Source organism: Oxyura jamaicensis, chromosome 17 (genome assembly GCF_011077185.1).
Source record: "Oxyura jamaicensis isolate SHBP4307 breed ruddy duck chromosome 17, BPBGC_Ojam_1.0, whole genome shotgun sequence".
Taxonomy (NCBI): Eukaryota; Metazoa; Chordata; class Aves; order Anseriformes; family Anatidae; genus Oxyura; species Oxyura jamaicensis.
This window is the reverse complement of record NC_048909.1, coordinates 7588943-7610031: the sequence shown is the minus strand read 5'-3', so window position 1 is coordinate 7610031 and position 21089 is coordinate 7588943. Positions and strand designations below refer to the sequence as shown.

General features: G+C 43.5%; 1 protein-coding gene across 4 annotated transcripts; it reads right to left on the bottom strand.

Annotated features, from left to right (window-relative positions):
- Positions 1-311: 311 nt before the first annotated feature.
- Positions 312-20879, bottom strand: ADAMTS13 (ADAM metallopeptidase with thrombospondin type 1 motif 13). 4 transcript variants are annotated; one of them, XM_035341675.1, is made up of 30 exons: positions 20523-20879; positions 20131-20197; positions 19026-19306; positions 18690-18831; positions 18177-18316; positions 17501-17584; positions 17291-17415; positions 16391-16537; positions 15926-16060; positions 15240-15390; positions 14808-14912; positions 14183-14334; positions 13992-14055; positions 13308-13434; positions 12940-13088; positions 11488-11608; positions 10904-10984; positions 10454-10635; positions 9842-9977; positions 8031-8160; positions 7148-7337; positions 6343-6457; positions 5852-5981; positions 5063-5242; positions 4287-4491; positions 3356-3665; positions 2899-3045; positions 2256-2432; positions 1726-1910; positions 312-1453 (listed from the first exon to the last, which is right to left on the bottom strand). In XM_035341675.1, the coding sequence occupies exons 1-30, from the start codon at positions 20595-20597 to the stop codon at positions 1295-1297; spliced, it is 4392 nt and encodes a 1463-aa protein (XP_035197566.1). In that variant the 5' UTR covers positions 20598-20879; the 3' UTR covers positions 312-1294. The 4 variants fall into 4 exon arrangements, with proteins under 4 accessions (XP_035197566.1, XP_035197564.1, XP_035197565.1 ...); XM_035341673.1 differs by having other exon boundaries at positions 6343-6460; positions 20523-20877; XM_035341674.1 differs by having other exon boundaries at positions 6343-6460; positions 18177-18313; positions 20523-20877.
- Positions 20880-21089: the final 210 nt, after the last annotated feature.

Sequence of the window (21089 nt, the reverse complement as noted above, 5' to 3'; positions counted from 1 at the left end):
CTGGCAAGCAAAAAAATCCAGGCGGAACCAGCAAAAACCATTACTAAGAAGACTGAAGAAAATAAGATTTTGTGGTTGCAAAAAGATGTCAGGGAATTCAGCTGAAAGAAAGCAGAGGTAGGATTAAAACTGCCCAGGCAGAACCATTTATTGTATCCAGCGTGAAGGGTAGGGGCAGCTGTGTCCAGCCAGGCTTCAGGTCTGGAAAAGATCCCTTCAGCAGAACACTGAGATTTTGATGAGGATTGTACCGAAGTAGGAGAACCCTTCAAAATGTTCAAGACATTAAATAAAACAAACAAACAAACCACACAACTTTAGAAATATATTTAGGTCAAACTTGAGTGAATATTTGTCACTGTTCTAAAATACCTCTTCCTGCTACAACTTGTATCACGCAGTCTCAACAATCTCGCAGTGCACAGTTCCTTTGAGATGCAGATACAAGCAGATTATTAGCACAGCTACTGTTATCTGAGTAAACATCCCTTGGCACCAAACCCATCATTAAGAGACAGAATTCTTGTATTTTTCCCATAGAAAAGAAGCACTGGTATCACCATCAGACATGCAGTAACAGAACCGCAGCTCTGACGGCTGGGGAGGGACCTCAGGAAGTCATTTATTCCTCCCTACAAAGCCAACTGTCACCAGTGCTTGACCAGTCCAGCCACACGTTGGTCTAGCAAAGTCCTGAAGACATCTGAGGATGGCAATTCCATCAGCATTCCAGGTGACCTGTCCTGGTGTTGCGCTACCCTTCTGGGCCAAGAAACCATCTTGCCCTCATACATTTGTCTAGTCCTCTTGTTCTTAAAGCCTGTTGCCTTACGCATCTTTGCTTGCTTTATAATTTCCCAGAATTTCAATGGGCCTCACTTTAACGGGCTTTTCCACTGCAGGGGAGTGAATTTATTTGTTAAACCCCAATCTTAGCTACTTGTGCTATATAGAGGTTTCTAAAGGGACACTGAGAAATAAAATGATCATCCTAAAAGGTCACAGCATATAACAGAAAAAGGACCCTGAGACCTCGATGTCCAAGTCACTAATTGCAGACACTGCATTAATACAGATCGGTCTGTATGAGGACTATTTGCTAAATATTTGGTAGTTACGTGTCGTTTGCATAAACTCTGTATGTGTTAACTGAGATCCCAGCAGAGTCAGTAGATATTACTGTTCTCACTCAGTAGATGGGGAAGCAATTGCAAAAAGGTTAAATGACTTGTGTGACCTCGAGCAGTGAGCAGGCAGCAGCGACTAGCTCGAGCACGGCATTTTCTTCCCCTTTTTATTTGGGTTCAGCAGCATGATATTCAGCCCAGAAACTGGTTCGGTGTTCCTTAACATTTTCATGAAATTCAATTTCAGCTTGGCTTCCTGTTGATTGCCAGAAGAATTGCTGTCTCCCATGAAACACCATCGTCTTCATGGTGCTTACATCACGGATCTGGACAAAGAAAGACCAAACCATTATATTATAGCAGCCTACAAGTCAAGCACCCACAAAATACTGGGGTCTTGCCAATTGGTCACTCGGGAAAAGCTACGCTATATAAATGTTCGAAGAAATATGATAGACGTAAGTAGTGCTCACCCACATCTACATTTACATAACAGTCTGACCCTCTCAGATCTTGATTGAGCTTTGCATCTGGATGTAAATCTCTAACGGATGGGTCCTTGCCCATCTAAACCACCCCCTCTGGGCTTCTGACTCACCAGGATGTAATTAAACAGGGTTTGGTTGTTCTCGCTGCCCAGGTCAATATACAGGGCTCGGATAGCTATGCGATGCTGAGGAGCCACATTAATGAAGGTCCGACACACTGCTTCATGCCTTTGACCAGGTGACTGCACAGGATTCACTATTTCACCCCGGGGACCAAACAGCTGCTTGTCACAGTCTGAGAGGGGGAAGGGGAGCAGAAAAGAAAATGATTTAGAGATGTGTCTGGTATCTCCAAGAAAAAAATGGCTTAAATTAAACACAGACGGGAAAGTTTCTCTGAGGATTTTCATCTGGGAACCTCCAAGCATAAGCAAACACCTGCAGGGGGCTTGCCTTTAAAACAGAGGGGCAGTCCACAAATAATATCCATTCTGACACTCCTTCAAAAGGGGCTTATTAGCTCTTAGAGATGGAGCAAGGTTTCCATGGATTTCCATAGACAGCCACGACCTGTGGAACTCTGCAGGCCTTGCCATGGGTCCCCTAATTTAAAGCACTTGCGAAGCTTTCAGTGAGGTACCTTGGTAATATTTTTTCGTTGCATTTCTGCTGTTGTACTGAAGAACAACACCGTTTCCTGGCAGCAAAACACGCTGTTTCACAATCAATGTATTTGTTCTGGAATTTATCAGTGACAAAGGGAGCTTCCTGCAGCCTGTCCGCCACATCATTCGGCCAGAAAACAACACAACTTCACCTGGAATGGATGAGCACAGGGACTAGAAACACTTTTACTTTATGTGAGATAGGTCTGAATGCAGTTCAGCTTCCTATATTACATAGGTCAGAAGTAGTTTCTGCTTCTTGCCCGTATCTTATCGAAATCTTTCATGAAACAGTCCAGTTAACTAATCTAACCTTATTGATTCCAACAAGAGGGTACATTACATAGTTTTTAACAGGCCAAAGTAGGAAGCTTCTTTAACTCCGTAAATTCCTTTAATCCCATGTCTATCAAAAAAAATCATCATGTAGGGGGAGGAAAGGCATCATCTTAGTTTAGTCCCATCTAGCAAAGATTTGGTGGAACAGAAAAACTTAAAAAATGGTTTCAGAGATTGCACAAGGCAGCAAAAACCATTGAGGGCACCAAAGCATGCAGGTAAATGATGTGCAGATTTCCCAAAGGGCCAGGCTAGTTCCCCGTTAGCCCTGGGCAGTACCTGCACTGCAGTTAAGGGAGCTCTCCAGAACGCTGAGTGTTATCTCCTCCCCTAGAGGACGTCCAATGGCCACAGTGCAGTCACTTCTCCCTACACCTGTCATGTTGATGACCCCAGTGGCATTAAGAAAGAGCTTTCCACAGACACCTGTGAAACAGACACAAATAAGAAACACATCCAGCTGCTGGTAACAGCACTCAGTCCTTTCACAGCACAGTAAACAGACAAGCGCCAACAGTGTGCCCACCTTCTAGGTAAAGCACAGGAAGAGTCAGTTGCTGCCCAAAAGAGTCTCAAGTCAGTAGAGGAAAGGAAGTAATTGTTCCTGGCTCAGACAGCATGGACAGCTCATGGCATACTGTCCCTCCTAAGCAGGCGCATTCCCTCCCATGCTCCTGTATGTGTATGGCAATAGGGTCACTGGAACCCAGCCACACACAGTAAGTAGGCGTCTCACCTCCAATGGTCTCTGTCTGTTCCTGAGGGACAGCTGGCACAGCAGAAGGAGGAAGATCCAGGTCCTTATATCTTGCCCTTTCAGCAGTTGCAGCTGTCGTGGGATGCATGGCTGGTGTCACTGCCTGCAGTTCTGCTCCAGGGGACCTGGTCCCCACCAGCTGCTCAGGACAGGGCCCTGCGAAGCAGCCACGTAGCACGATGGCCTTGGGGAAGTGCCTGCAGAAGATGGGGTTCACGTGCTTACGGGTTAGCGGGTTGAGGCAGAAATCCTGCCGTGTCTGAACACCATTCCCACATGAAGTTGAACACTGCAGAGGAAGAAACCCACAGGCCTTTATACATACATTTCAACTGGTATTCAGAAATAGATACAACACCATTCCCACATGAAGTTGAACACTGCAGAGGAAGAAACCCACAGGCCTTTATACATACATTTCAACTGGTATTCAGAAATAGATACATTAATTTGCTCAGGCACGATCTAGGGCTCTGATCAGTTGTTCACTGATGCTGTTCTGCCACTTGGCCTTTTAGTTCTCTAGTTTCACCAGCTATAAGGTGGGAATAGCAAAGCTGGCCCACCTCCCAGGGGATCCTCTAAACCTCTAAAACTTTGAACTACAGAACCACTTCCTCAAGAGATCCAAGAAGATCTGCATTCCAGAAGAATGCATGCCAAAGATTTTTACAGCAGCCAAAGCCTGAGCTGAAAAATGCAGGAAGCACACCTACAGCTGCGGAATAAAGGACAGGGGAATGGATGGAAAACACAAAAAAAGAAAAACATAGAAACAGTTTAGCATTTCTGTGGGAAGTAAATACACAAGGCAGAAGTGGTATTTCTCTCCTGTTTCCTTTATGAAAGTGAATGGCTATAAAACTGCTGCACTCGAAACCAAGGACTGCATCTGAACAGGAGCTGATACCTCTGTCCATTCACTGAAGCTCCATTCGTAAGAGCACCTTCGGATGACACAGGGGATGCTGGTAAGGGGCTTCTCTGACACAGGACACGAATGCTCCTCCAGCAAAATCTCTTTGCCTTGGTGAACCTGCACACAGGTGACCAGCTGAACAGCTAAGCCAAGCCCACAGCTGGAGGAACACGGGCCAGCTGGGATTGTCTTCCATCTGACAAATGACAAGGAGAAAAAATAAGTTAGAAATGAATTCCTACCCTCTATTATTTCTCACCATAGAGACCATAATGCAGCTCCCTCATCCTTCTCCCCTTTCTGCTCCTCAGCAGCTCCCTTCACCCCTCCACCTCACACACTTTGCTGCATGCGGTGCTTACAGCAGCCTCTGAAACAAGGTTAGGCATTCTGGAACAGGTTTGGTGTTGGACCCAAGGGAAGGGCATTCACATTTTACAGGAAGCACACAGACTCCAAATATACATTGAGTCTTGCTCTATGTCCATCACAGTTCTCCTCAGGGTGACGTACAGAGGCTTAATTGTATCTCCCTCCAAAATGCACAGCGCTCTGAACAGTCAGATTAAAAACCAGCCCAGGGTTATTTCATCCTGGGAGTGGCATCCTGTAGCATGTAAAAAAAGTTCAGAACCCAGTACAGTCCAGTCACGCAGCAAACAGGCCAAGGCAAGCTCTGCCCCATTTCTCAACCCTAAGCCATACCCTAGATCACACCACACACATTTACAAACAACCACTCGTGTGGTCCATGTGACCATTTCGACCTTGGGGGGCATGGCTCCAAATTACATGGCTCCTGCTCCTTTGGGCGAGGCAAACCATCACACTGGGTGTCTGCCACAATTTCTTCTGCCTTCTCCCCGGTTTCCCTTGCACAGTAGAGGACCTTGTGCATCACACCTCCTCCACAGCTTGCACTGCATGAGCCCATTTTGTAATGCCACCTGGGAACAACGCAGCCATCAGTGAGTACCCCCTGCTGCTACCCATCCTCCCCGGATTTTAAACCCAGCCAGTCTATGGAAGTACACCTGGAATTCTGTTAATGCACACATACACACTTAGTAATACTTGAGAGATCACCAGTCACCTCACTGAAATGTGAATGCTATATAGCCTGAAATGCTACAAATCCTAAGAAAGTGCAATCAATTTCCTCTAGTTCTCCGAGCAGCTATCCCAGATCCTTAGAGCATTTCATACTAGCTATGTTCTTTGATGCCACGTTGCTGGCAAACATGTCGCCACTTTTTGCAGTCATGGATTATTTGTTCCCACTTCCTCAGAGGTTTTCAGTTTTCTCCTGGACTTAAACTCCAAAGACTTCACTTAGTTCTACTTGAGAATATACCAGCCCAGGAAAGACTCTCAGTTTGGTGAGGAAGGACCACTGCTACTGTTTTTGCAGCTGACTAGCCAGGGCATTCTCTTGCTTTCAAAGCTGAGGAGATGAAGATAACATCTCCAGAGTAGCTCAGCCCTTACTTGCTATGTCACTGGGCATACACACAGGAAGGAAAAACTGGCTCATTGTCCCTCGGTAACTGCTTTACCTTGGTGGGCAGGGACCGCGATTGCAGACTTCCACCCTGCTCTCTGGCTTTGGCACTGGATGACAATTTTCTTCTTGGATTTTTTCTTTGGTGTCAAACACTACACATACATACTGTATCTGAGTCTCACCTAGAAAAGGAACCAAGTTTACTCCATGGCATGCATGCAAGGTTTGAAAATAAACACAGAGTAACAAAAGCAGTGCCAACCATGTCTGCGTGTACAAAACAAGCAAACTGCTCAAGCCCCAGGCATGCTCATTCCACTCATTTTCCCAACTCTGGAACACAACAACAGCCAGACAGCCCTCTAAACTATTCCATGTCTTGCGCCAGACCCCCTTGTCTCTTCCAGACTCAAAAAATTTGTGACCACAGCTACACATCCACTTTGACCTGTTGAGGGGAAATGACCAGGTCCCTGATGTTCCTAGGTCTGAGCTCACACATACAGCCAAGTAACATTTTTCTGCAGCATTGAAAGATCTCACCTCGACCACAGGACACTGAACACTCTCCAGCTAGAGGGCTCCAGACATACACAGTCTGATTTTCCAGTTGGATATGTCCAAATGACTCCGGAGTCTGAAGCAAGTGTGTGTCTTCCTCCTCAGAACAGAACAAAAAGAACCCAACCAACACTGGTACCTGCTTTCCCACAGGTCCTGATCTAACAAAGCCAGGGGGTACCCTCCAGATCAAACCCACAACAAATATGAGGCACATTTAAGCAGTTTTTCCATTTTTGCAGAGCATACATTTGTAAGTCCCAGAAATAAAGACTTCCAACAGCCAAGAGCCATCCTAATTCACACTACTTGAGGCTGAACAGAGATGCCTACAGCAGTCTCTTCCTCACTGGTAAACATAAACCTGGCAGTGGCTCCCCAGTACGGGTTTGGACCAGGGGTCCAGTGCTGAGAAGTCCTCTTCCCTGTTAGTATTCTTCCCTCCCATGTCAGAACCTCTCTGACAGTGAAGTGTTTATCAGAGCAACAACGGTTATTTCTGTTTCTGATATTTTTTTGGACTCTGAGGAGAAACAAAGAAGGAATCAAGTTAACAGTTGTCATAAACAAACCACCACTAATAATTGTTGAACCCTGCAGCATAAATTAAAAGGGACAGAGCTTCAAGACAGAAGTTTAACCTTTAATTAGATGGACATCCTTGCTATAAACCACCATCCCAGCCTAGTGTAATAATGCAGTGCTTTCCAACCGGTAGCCTCCTGTGGGTTACAAGCCTAAATGTCTCTCTCAGTAAGACTCCTGAAAGCCAAGCCAATAAACTCACTTTGTCCCAGCCCAAAGGGCAGACGTTAACCACACACGGCACAACGGAGAGGGGTTTTTCTTCTGCTGGACATAAGCTGTCATCCACAACAGTCTCCAACCCATTATGAAGCTGAACACAGGTCAGATTCTGCTGTGCAATGCCGGTTCCACAGATAGCAGAGCATTCATCTGTCTGAGATATCTTCCACCTAAATGGGAAGTAATTGTATCACCCTATTTCTCGTCTGAATCACAGAGGTTTATTACTCATGCCACTGATTGCAGAAATGGGTCATACAAAGTACTCAGCTTCTCTATTTCAAGAGCCTGTTCATGATATGATTGAGAGAATGACTGCCAGAAATTTAAGTCCTTGCACAGACACCTCTCTAGGGCTAAAAGCACCCAAGCCAAAGAACACAGTGTTCACAGTGTAATCCCCTTTTATTAAACATTAAAATGTCCATGAGATCCATGTCTGGGCAGGCTTGGCTCTCGGTTCTCTTTTGAGTCTAATTAACACAAGGATGTACTCCACAATAAGATCAAATCTTTGTTTGCACAATCTTGGAAAGGATGTGATCAGACATCTTCCACTGGCCATGACCCCAAAGTCATGAGCTTTATTTTTACTTAGTGGACTGCTGTAAAAAAATAAATAAATAAATAAATAAATGGAAGGGCTATTTCCCATTCCTTCAATTGGCATCTCAGTTATCACACGGAACCAGGAAAGACAGAACATGGTTCAGAATCAGCTCTGTCTTTACAATTAGGAAGAAACTACATCACACCTCTCATTTTTTCACCTTGTGCGATGCAAAAGAAACTGCAGAGACTGGGTTAGCATCAAGAAAGGACAAGCAAAGTGAGAATTCAGATTAACTTCCAGAAACACCAACCTGTACAGGCATGGTTCCATGGCACAGGGTTCGTGCCTTGAAAGGGGTTGTGGGGATTCCAGGCACAACTGATCCTCTGTTGTTTCATTCTTTGTCTGGTCAAAACACACGTGATTCACTGGTCGTGTCCCTGCGGTACAAAAGGAAAAGGAAAGGAAGTTATAAACAAAGTGAACAGACCACCTCTATGATTTTAGGAAGATCCTGTAATTTTGCTTTATCTAACTTATCTGTGTAGGAAAAAAATGTATATTTGGGGCTGCAGACCTTCTGTAAAAATACAAAATTCGTATTTCTGATGTAACTTTTCCTCAAAAGTTTTAAAGTGACTTTCCAAGACGAACACCCCAGAAGATTAAAAATTTAATGCATAATCCACTGTCAAAATGGAAAGATCACTCTAAACTGGCCATTTGCAAGAACAAGGATATCAATCATAATTTGGTCCAAATTACTTCAAACGATCCTTATGTCTGACTGATGAGACAGGTTGCTGAAAATGAGCCCTAAAGTCAGCCATTTGACTTCCTGTAGAACTTATCATGTAATATCGTCACACAGCGCCTGTACCCAGACAACATCATGCCAATGTCCTCAGTAATCATCAATATTCAGAACCAGATCAGGGGTAGCTGGAGAGAAATCACAGACTTGCAGTTCCTGTGCCATGCAAGACATGGAATATTCATAAATTACAGCTAAAAATCTTTAACATTACTGAACCTAACAAGGTACCCAGTTCAAAATAAACTTGCTCCAAATTTGTGGAAAGACATTACAGAAAGGAGCTCAACAGGTAAACTGGGTGAAGATACAAACTCAAAAAAAGTTATGAGCAAAACTGTAGAGAGCCTTCTTTGCAGTGAATGAGTTACCAACAAGGCATTCCTGCATCTCAAAGAGCACGACACTGAGAAGCAAAATGTCAAGAGTAAGTCAGCAACATTATCTTTTCAATACCCATCTTGTTTTCAAGTAACATTTATTGATAAGGGGGACCTGACCACAAGTTTCAGCTCTCAAGACACAATTTCCCTGTTGTTTTAAGAACCAGCTTTCTCAATTTTCTGTTAGTGACTGTATTAGCTGGGAGGCTTTACAGCATTTTGAGTTCTCTATTTCAGGGTTTCAGCAATCAGTTCACCTACAGAATCTACTGGAGAAAAGCTCTCCAGGCATAACCAGTCCTAAAGATTGACTTGTCATAGAAGTCTCAAAAAGCTTGCCAGTGTCATCTGTATTATGTGGTAAACAAGATGTCAAACCATCTACCAGAGTGTTCTGTTACAATCTGCATTATGATTTCTACAGGGAGACAGAAAGGATTACCACAACACAGGAATAGAATTCTAAGAAGGAATCTTCATAATTAGCTCTAAGGCCTTACTTAGACACTGGATACTTTGGTCTCAGATTTTTGATGTTTAACATACTTCAAATTACAGTCTTCAATAACTTTGAAAAATCTGAGGAAATTATCGAGCCTTAAAGCCAGAAGGTAGGCTAAAGCCAATTTAAAAATCCTCTTCAGGACAAAACACTTTCAATATCATTTTGATGATTCAGCTCATTCACTGATTTGCTAATTTAATTCAAAAGCTGTACGGCTCTTTTCCTTGGTTCAGCTTAGCACTGGCAACTGTAGCTCACTTCCAGAAATTTACTTTTAAATTAATTTCTGTTGTTTGATAGCCAAGTATCTACCACTGATAAGTCACACTTATTTCTGAAGATCTGGGTGAATATCAGCCAGCCAAATTAAGTCTGTCCAGACCTCTGTAAGAAGTAAGGACTAAGTACTCCTGCCTCACCTTCCCCACAAGTCACTGAACATGACCCCTGTTGAGGAATCCACATATATGTCTGATTCTCTTTTGGCACAAAGTAGCTGTAGGTGATGTCTGGGTTGGTGGCATTGCCATATTCTTTCCCATACCTTCTATAAACCTAATGAAAGAAAAGGTTGTGGTCAATATGTAGATCAGTTCAGGGTCATTTCTCAGGACAGACAAGACAATATTCTCCCCCTTTCCATCCAGTCCTGAGCCTTAAAACTATGACATTCAGTTCTTGCCAGATGCACTCAGAATACTTAGACTGTGAATTCTGTGCAGAGGGCAGTGAAAAAAAAATAAAATTAAATTTATAATAATAATAATAATAAAAGATTAAGCCAAGCAAACATTTAACTCAATATACCTTTTCCCCAAACACCCATCCCCCAGGCCTACAGAAAGCCTGTACAGGCTCAGTACACCCTCAGCCCTTCCCAAAAAGAGGAAGACCATCACACTTAGAGAACAGCAGTTGCAGCAGCTTTGGGCACAAAGCCTACCACACCTGGACCCTGCACTGCAGCCGAACCACACAAATTCAGCCTGGTCAGTTCTGTCTGGCCCCTTTCCAACTCTATGTTTATTTACCTGTATTTCAATTTCTTCTTGGGTTGGCCCGTCCACATGGACTTCCTCCAGGCTTGGCAGGTTGTTCTCGGTGAGAAACACTTTGTATTTGATCTGTCTGTCCTCCAGAACCGACGGATAGGTGACATTCAATGAGATTTTTCCCTTTCCAGCAATCACATACTCACCTTTAACCTTCAGGGCTAGAGGAGCAAAAGTAGCAGTGAGGTTAAGTGACATGATGCAGACACGGAATCCCCTGGTGCTGGCAGCTACACACTGCCCATTTGTTAGAAACCAGTTTGATCTAAATCAGACATCTCAAAGAGCATGGCTTCTACCACTTCCCATCAGAGAGCATCCCACAAAAAGTGCATCATCAAGAACTTTCCTCCCAGATTGTGTTGCTTGTTTTTACAAGCTTGTTTGAGCCCTGCCTGTATTCCCTCCTCTCCTTTTCATTCAACTCACCCAAATGTGTGAAGAGTGGTCTCTGATTGATAACATGGACCAAGGTGGTGTTATAAGGCAGGGACAAAAATGTAACATACTCTGAAAGGATGGAAAAAAAAGAACATAAGGTCACCTTCCCCTGCTGTACCTGTTTTAAGAAGCCAAGGGATTACAGTCCCACTTCACCTTATTAGCTCAATACCCATTGCAGGACGAGCCTTGCAGACAGCAACAGAACTTACTGGAGATGGAGGTTATATAGCTAATACTAAAAAAATCAAGATACAACAGTGATGGCCAGCAGGCTTAAATTCACACTGACCTTAGCTCTATCAGCTTGGCTTGAACACAGTAATGGTGAATACAGACAACAAAACAACTGAATTCTGTGTTCTGTTCTCACTGTGCCCACACAACGGCTACATGACTGCCACAGATCTTAGCTCCCTTCTCTCGACTACTCATACTCCAAAACCATATCCTCCATTAAAAAAAAGAACAAGCAGAAGCAGAAACAAGAAGTCACATAAAGAAAATTAAGAACACATAATATGCTGTGCATCTCCTACAGTACCATAATGCTGAGGCTGAGGGCTACACACCTTTAGCTTTTCCTTCTGTGTAAGATCCGCTCACTTTGGTGCAAGTGGAGTTATCGCCCCCACAGACCTTGCAGGAGTCCATTATCTTCTTGGAGTCCATCCGGCCATCACATCCGAATGCCTGAGCAAAGAGGAGAATCTGTCAAGATTGGCCTATTCTGTGAAGAAAACAAGCAAACGAAAGCAACATCGCCTGAATTCTTCAAACTGCCTTTTTCATCTGTAATTTGAATTTAAGAAGACAAACAGGCAAAGATGTGTTTATACCCAGGTCTATCCCTGTGCAGCAGCTTACAAAGCTAGGGATTGGAAAGCCTTAGCTGAGAGCACAAAGTTGCATTAATTGTGTGAATTCATTTTTCCCATAAAAAGCAGACCAGAAAGATTTATCCTGTGACCTAAATCTAAAGCTCTTTACTCTCTCCTCTATGGTCTTTTTCTGGAGGCAAAAAAATAAAATAAAATAGAAAAGCACCCAGGAAAACATTAAACATGAACATCAGGTTCTAAAGTAACCTTTAGCTCCCCAAATACACACCCAGCTCACATCTTTCAGCCTGTCCCTCAATCCCATGGAGCTCAGAACAGAGATTCTATCCCCATTCCTATGAACAAGACAAATTTACACAAAGCTACAGGAGGATCTCAGCAGGCTTAGCAGCAAAACATGTGCAACTGCTGAATTTATGCTAGAGGCACCAATACCAGGCTTTGGATGCTGCTGTAACATACGTATGTATCACTATTGCCAACAGAAGAGCAGAAACCAGAACAGATTATGCCTATGCCCTCTGCCGTTCATTAGCTGGAAATGCATTACAAAGCATTCAGAACACCAGGAGAATCAGAAAAACATAAAATTTACAAAGTATATATTTGAAACATAAAGAAACAACAGACAACAAAACATCAGGGTCAGCACTGGGCACAGTTACTAATACACAGACATTGGGGGGAAAGAATGCCTTTCTCACTTCCGATCCAGAAAGAAAAAAAAAGTTACACTTGAATTTCAATTACTGTTGACACAACAAACAATTTGCAGAGCTACGATTCCTAGGTTTTCCTCCTTACTTTTCTGCTGACCAGATATGTTCAAATCTTGTAACATCTCTCCAGAGTCAGCATTTTCTAGGGCTATTTATACCATGTAAACTACACAACTAACAACATGTCTTCAAAGAGGGTATAACCCAATTGCTGCAGGGATTAGGGATGAATATCCTTATTTAATTACTGCATAATTAGCAAAATGTCTTATCTAGAGGGCAGGGGATGCACAGACAACACTAGATTAGTTGGAATACATCCAACAAGCTTACAACAACTCTCTTCTTTTGAGAAGGACTCCCTCTGTTGTTTGGGACACAGAGTGTTTCTTCCCCTGGTTCCTACTCAACTGACTTAGTGCAGATTACATGTCAGAGGTTCACCTGGATTCTCGTCACTTACTCTGCAGCTTCCCGTTACACACAGACTGAAAGCTCCATGGTGCTCAGAGTTATCCTGCTCACATCTGGTTCCATCTATGAAACTGTCTTCACGGCTTACCATGAATTCGTTTTCAATGGCCCTGCACATGTGCTTGCACTGCATGTCACCTGGAGGAGGTACAGGAGGAACAAGGAGTTACTCTATCAGAAAAACCCAACTGGTCATCAAACAATGGGAAGAACTCAAAAGAATCTGATAGAAACAGCATCCAGATTTCACCTGGAAACTAAAACCATCTGTGAAATGGCCTTTAGATTTGGAAGTAGAGTTATGCGCATCAGAACTCCTGTTCACAAAGAAACTGTGGCTTCTCAGCCTTTCCTTACCTTTGGCAAAGCCAACAGCAGAAGTCCAGGTATAAAAGGATGGCGCTTCTTTGGTGAGATACAGCGGCTTTAAATTTGTTGCTGCACACTGCTCAGCCATAAAGTCTTGCTGGGTTGTCAAACAGGCCTGCATCCCAGAGAGAATTGTACAGGTAATGAAAAGAAGTTATTGAGCGCAGAATCCCAAGCAGCATTTCACTAACTAGCTACAGGAAGAAAACAGTGGCTGGTTAAGTAAAACATCAGAACAACTACAAGTAAAGAATACCACTTTGAAGTGAGGCTACAGGATATGCAGAGAATTGTGTTCAGAAGCTGATCTTTGCTGTTTATCCAAAAAAAAAAAAAGAGGGGGGAGAGGTGATAAGTAAAATAGGAACTATATAAAAACGCCCCTCTGAAGAAAACTAGCATTACAAGTCACTGTTTTCTTGGTGTCTGTCCTCCTATAAAGGTGTAGAGAAAGTACCTCATTACATATGAACAATGCTAATAAATAACACTGTTGTCTTCAGGCAGTGGAACAAACACCTCACATGTTGTCAAATAGATGGAGACAATATGCCAGATCTTTAGCTCCTCTTCCCACAGCAATCAGCTTTGAGAGGTTCCAAACCATACAGCTTTCAAAGGGTTAAACAGCATTAAGAAAAAAAGCTCCTAAGATGCAATCAGCTGCATTACCTGAGTATTGCACATCTCCATTTGGATGCTGCTGCCCTGGCACTCCTGTCCCCCAAAAGCCGGCCTGAAAATGACAGGAAAATAGCTCCTCTACAGAGGCAGGTTCATCCCAAGCAAAAAGCAAAACACAGACACCTTGGCCCTGAAAAGGCCAAGAGACCTGGCAAACTCCCCAGACCCACCCCTCTTACCTGGGGCTGTTACAGAACCTCTGCCTTATCACAACTCCACCTCCACAGCTGCGGGAGCAGGAGGAAAAGGGGCTCCAGCTGGACCACTGCCCATGGACTACAGCCATGGGGTTCAGTTCTTCCAGAGAGCTGCACTGTCCCTTGAAGCACCACTGAAACCAAGAATACACAAAATTGGCAGCAGCACCACAGTGAACCCAGCAGAGCTAGCTTCTACAAAGGTGGCAATAAATCCCTCTTATGGCAAGCTAGACTGTCACAGAGAATCCCAAGATGAACAAGGCACCTTCTCACAAGGTTAGAAAAGAAAAGTCCCCTTCTAATTATAGAATAACATGAGACTGAGATTTAAATAAAGAGCTGATGTCATTTCAAGTAGAACAAAGCCTTGGAGAAGAGCTCAGATACAGGCTATAGGACTGCAAAACAACTCCAGGGATACATACAACATGGAAACACCAAGATCAGCTTGTACCAGTTTGTGACTCGAATGTGTGGCCTTAGCTCCTTATCTGAGACAAGGTAAGTCCCATGTAATATCCAGGCACAGACAGTGTCTTGCTATCTAGCAAGCTCCATAGCACCCCCTCATTTCTCATCATCCAAGAATCAGCAGCTACCTTACCTTATTGATTCCACACTCAGTACCATCCAAAAGGGGAACAAGAAGCCGAGTACAGCTGGATTTGTCTCCTGGTTGTATATGGCATGAGAGAACTTTACATATGTCCTGGGGTGACAAAAAAAAAAAAACAAAACAAGGAGTTCAAGTAGTCACTTAGGCACATCAACATTCAACATCATCACAAAAGCTGCTCAGTTTAAATGGTGAATGTCCCAGATGTCCCCACAGCTACCCAACAAGGATGAAGGCCAGCGATGGAGAGAAGAAAAGCATTTTAAAAACCTTTTAAGGTTTGCTCTTTGACAAGAAACCTGAGGCAGAGAAGTACCTTCAGTCCCTTTGTAATAACAAAGTCTCTAGCTCCCTTTCCCTGCATCTTAGCTCCAGAACATTTCCCTGATGTCCCCAGCGAGACAGAAACTTTCTACCTACAACATTGCTGTCAGCAAAGGTGCATGCGGTTGCAACGCTCCCAAAGGCTATTTTACACTGCTCATCTGCTCCATAGTATAAGCCAGGCTTCCATCCAGGGATGCTGCCGTCCATGTCCGGCAGGTCATTTAAGCAGTTTGTTTGGCCTGTGCTGATACAGACATAAGAAATATCACTTTCCCAGCTGTGGGTAGTAAGGACAATGACATGTTTGCAAACTTCTGCTGAGTTTCATTCTGAGAGTTGGCTGTTGCTTTCCCAGACAACACATGCTGACTGTGGGCTGTGATGGATTTAGCTGCAGCAGCTGCCTGGAGACACTCACAGTTCTCCACCGCTGAGGTTAAAACAAAAACCCAAGCCTGTTCCTCACCCAGCCAGTTCACAGCCCACAATGTATGTTTAGACCTAGGCGCTTTGACATTTTACATAAAATTTCCAGGGTGAGCTAGTGTCTGAGGAGTCCAACGCAGCCCAGGCATGTTAGTCACTAACCAAAGCAATTTCCAGCTACTTGAAGCGAAGACTGGGTTTAACCTCAGCAACAGACTCAAGTGATAAGAAATAAACAAACCCCACATACATCACAGTTCCTCATTTTCTAAGAAAGTCCTAATTTATTCCTTGTCTCTCCCCCACAGGGCTGTGCTCCAACACATGCACACAAAACTCAACCACTCCCTTACCTGACGAAGGCCAGGAATTCTTCTCGGCTACACTGGGACCAGGCAAGGTCAATGCTACTGTGGTTTCCTGCTGAACCCATGATGTAACCATTGCTGCTGCACTGATTCCCCTCACCATCATGGGGGATTCCAAGGCTGTAACAGAAAAAGCACCGAGCCCTGAGAAGAAACCCAGAGGTTTCATTCCCTTAGCACCTTTATTATCTCTGGTCTCAAAGCAAGGGCTGAGCTCCCTCTGCATGCAGCCTTTCCTCCTACGGTTGTCACAAAAGTTTTCTCTCTGCAGCTTTTAAGTGTTGCAGAACTTGCAGGAATGCAAGAAAGGCAAGGAACTCTTTCCAAAAGTTTTGATTAATCTATAGGAAACCCACTGTTATGACAAGAGATCCTTTACTTTCTCCTGAATCCTTTAAACCAGGTAGTGTTTTCCCCCGACTGTGCTGCTCCCTGACTTTGCTCACTGACCTGTGCCCAATCTCATGGGCTATGGTGACTCCCAGGTCAAAGCCGGTGTCCTGAGTAATAATGCAACTCCAGGAGGAGGAGCAGACTCCCCCTAACTGAGTCACTCCACGTAGCTCCTTGTTCCCGTCAGGTAACTCCAGATCAAACCTAAAGTAAGGGAGACAGATCCAGAGGAATGAGCAAAGAACCATTGCAACTAACAAAGTCAGGACTAGATATTCATACAAATGTATTTGCACCTTCCTGATCTAACTTAGACAGCTAGCTAACATTTCTTTTGTCATATGAAGCTCCACGGGGCAAGATGGTAGTAGAAGTGTCCCACAAACCCCTATTGTTCAAAATTCATGGTGATTCTACATTTGAAAAATCCTCATATCCCCAGACAAGCAGAACAGAATGAAACAACCTAACCTATTTGCCAAAGACAGAGCAGAATCATCCTCTTTTTGAAGAAAGAGCACCAAACCAAAGCTGTGACATTCAAGAAAAGCTTGCCTTCAGCACGTTTAGTCAGGGCAATTTAGAACAGGGAGTCTGTAAGTCAGACAAAATGTCTGATTCCGAGAAAATCTCTGTAGCACTAGAAAACTTCTCTAAACACCTGTGGGTTTTCCTGTCCAGCTATCATTCAGTATTTCTGCCCACAAAAAGCTGCAGTGGATTTGACTGTGCTGCACTGGAAGTACACAATGTTCACTGAGTCTGCCTGGTCAGCGTTTGGGAAATATTCCAGTTTCTTCCAGAAAATGATGGAACAGCACCTCTGACAAACCACACCAAGAGCAGGAGAACCAACCCATCTTCAAAGGTTCTGGGAAAATCCGTGTCACTGTGCTGGTAGCTGGACACCAATGGACTGATTTCCAGTCTCCTGCCAGGACAGGGGAGCTTCAGTACCTGGTCACATAGAGTACAATGTCAGCATGCCGAGGATCAGAGTCATTCTGGGGATTGACCTTCTTGCTCCACTCACAAACACTGATTAGCGAAGAGGTGATATTTGTTGTGATGTTTACATCCACCTGAAGTAAGGTCATACATTTGCACATTTCATACAGCTTTTAGCAAAGCCCTAGACAACATTTGAACAGAGCCCTCCCTGCTTACCTCTGGTTCTCTCAAAACAAGCATTTGCATCAAATGAACCCTGAAATGACCACCCAGAGAGGCATCTCGCAGCAGCTCTGCTCCCTGTTAAGATACAGAAAAGATTCCATAAAAAAGTCATCTTGGTGACTTCCAGTTCCAAATTGCAGGGGTGCACTCATTGCAAAGCTAACACACCTGGTAACTATAAGGGCAAACATACAAACACCAGGAAGTACAATGAAGTAAGCAACATAAATGTAAAAAAAATAAAATCTGCCAATTGACAATAACTTGTTAGACTCATCAGCTACTCTGAAACATCCGCACAGAAAACAAATTTCATAGGGTAGGAGAGTAAATTCAGTGGATCTGGCTTAATCTCACTGAAATCAAGAGGGACTGAATCAAGTCTCTGGTGATAAAACGCTTGCTACTGTATCTTACATTATCTGTGTAATTAGATTAGTAATGGAATGAAGAGCTTTTAACATTCACTTTTGCTTGTGCAGCTCTTTCAACAAGGGTAAGCTTGATGTGCAGTCCCAATGAAACACAAAGGAACACCCTGCACGTAAGCAGTGCTCTGTAGTAAGAGCAGGTAACCAAAAACACCTCTGAATGTGCATCCACAGAGCTAAATCTACCTGCAACACTGTGAACACTAGAACAGCAATCCAAACAGAAAACTACTCACAATGTTCAGGTTTGCAAGAATATATCGCTCCGTGTCCTCTTTGTGGTGCAAGTAGACATCAGGACCTGCTACGACCATCAGCTCCAGATGTTTAACAGCTCCCTCAGCCCTCTTCTGCAGGCGAGAAAGAAACCGCCCTGCTGGGCAGCAAAAAGGGACACAGAGTTTAAAATCCAAGACAGCACAGAAGATCCTACAAATCCACTCCCTCTTCCTGAAAGACTAAAATACTCCTGCTAGAAGACTACTTTCACAGTCACTTGCCTAAGTTTCACACTTTTTTTTGGTTTTCTTCACCTGTCTGCACCCTTGGTAACATATTTATATTATCCAAATATACCTAAATGAAAAAAAAAACATTATTTACATCTCAATGAGGTGAGAGTCATTTACCAAGTACAATCATATACTTGCAGATACAAATCTTTCCACTTAGCTCATTCAAGCAGCCCCACTACCAGAAGGCAGTTTTTCAGAGCAGAACAACCAGGGCTTCCTCTCCAAGTATGTTACCTCTTGCTGTATTTGATCCTACTCTGGCACTTCTGAAGAGAATGTGGGGACTGGAGAAGCCTAGATCCTTCAGCAGGGGCATATCTTTGCTTCTGACAGGCCTGATATGAATCTTTTCTTCATCTGTAATGATGACTCCTTGCTAAAGGAAATGAAATTCCATCTCTGAGTTATTCCAGACATTAGCTACAATTGAGAACTGTATCATATACTTCCTGCTTCTCATTTGTAATGCTCAGATTTATTAAATGGATGGTTCACACGTGTGGGGCACCAAGAACCTGCAAAGGCTGTAAATACTTGTAAGACAAGCTGATAAGTTCAGTGCATACTCACCAGCTGCCCTTCACAGTAAGTGACTCTACACTCAGCCCCAGGAGGTAGTGATGGTTTTCCACCAGCAAAGCAGTTGCCTGAGAATTGCTTCAGTAAGTTAAAGGAAGAGTTCACCACTTGACTGATCACAAAGGAAGAAGAAATGAGGGCATGGTCCTCTAGAAATTCAAAGGCATAGACTTCTCCCCAAGCCTTAATGGAGCAATGTTGAATTCGACATGTCAGGCCAACGTGCTCTTCTTTACAAGGGCAAATTGGCTGAGCAACCACAAACTCGGGTACTGAAAGAAATGAAACAAAACCAGAACAAGTGGAACAGTTATAAGAACTGATGATACATGGAAAACAAATAAAATAATTTGTATCCTTCTGAAAAATTATTCTCCAAATTACAGCTGTGCCTTTGGAGGTCATTTTGCCAATAGTCAAAGAACTGTGCTTTCAGCTATTCCAGAGCGGGGTACTCTGACTGGGAACAGACAGCAGCTCTGAAACTAGCTCCTGACTTATCTGTGCTTCCGCTCCCTTGTTAAGGAGAATGGTTCATTTGACAAAGGCTGAGACAATTTTACTTCCTCAGATGTTAAGCATTACTGAGTGAGAATAATCATAACCCAAACAGAAACACTGGAAAATGCACTAGATGAACTCACAAGTCAACAACATCCTTGCTTCAAGAATTTGGGATTTCTAAATGTATCTTTATTCTGAACTACCACCAATCCAGACCTATAGTGCTAGTCTCTCCATCTGTTTATTTTAAAAAAATAACAAGTGCATTTAAAGTTATTCTTAGTTTATAGCTTCCCATTCAGATGAATTGGATGCGTTAATCTTGTAGAAAAATACCAATACAGAGAATAAGGACTGTAACAGAAATGAGTAAAAAGATTCATCATATCTCCTTTAGGAGATTTTAAAGACTGACCCAGTTCTTCAACACACTGAGACATGGATTACCTCACCGAGTAATGCAACTCAGAAATGCTAAATGCTTGTCAGAACAGAGTTAGTTAATAAGTGTTCTTAGCATTATCAAATGTACGGGATTAGAAATAAACTGACAAATGTGTTCCAACATCAAGAAGGAAGGAGCTCTGCATACCATCAGACACTGAGCTGGTTCCAAAATAAGAGAAAATATCTTCTGGATCCAAAGCTCTGAGAAATTTCTGCAAGAAGAAGAATGGCTTTGCTTTATTATTTATTTTTTAAAAAGAAAAACAAATGGATACAAGACTATTATTTAACTGAACCTAACCTAGAAGGAACATCAGCAAACAATTCAACAAGCATCGATGCCAAGTTCTAATGGTTTTATTTTGCACTAAGCATATGCTGCACAATGGCCACCCAGAGGAAATAACTTTATCTTCTTGATTAGTGAGGTTTGATGCATTTTGGCTTAGAACACGTTGTGTTTTCTCTCCTTTTTTTTTTTTTCCTAGAAATAAAAAAGGCTTCCTGGAAACTGCATTTTCTGGAGGTCAAACTTACCTCTTGGAGAATGGATGGCCAACAAAATCCCAGAGGGAACATCATGAGAGCTCGGATCATCAAGCTGATGATCATGCTGGAAGAATTGCAACCAGTGCTGCAGAGTAAACTCTGGCCCAGGGGTGATTAAAATGTTTAGCCCGAGGCATCACGTGGAACGGAAGTGAAGAATACACAGTTTAAACAAACAGGAGAGTTGATCTTCTGCAGAGAGGGACAGTCGAGGGGGAATTGAACTGCTGCGGGAGGTTTTACAGGAACAGCTGTAGGGGCAGAGCTTTTGCGCAACGTTTGCAGCTTTATTACAGCCAGAGAGCACAGCCGTAAGAGCAGCTTTGGGCCAGCTTTAGCAGCCAAATAAACAAGGCACAATTTGCAGGGCAGGGTGGGAGAACCGGGCTCCAATTTGTTCAACCTGTGCATTGCTGCTCCCTGCACCTTGACCATGCTGGAGCCTCACAGGTGGCCTCGGACAGACTGAAGAGGCACGGCAAGACCCAGCACCTCAAAGCCACAAGCCCGGCCCTGATGGCAGCTCCACAGGGTGCATACAATGGGCGCTGCCAC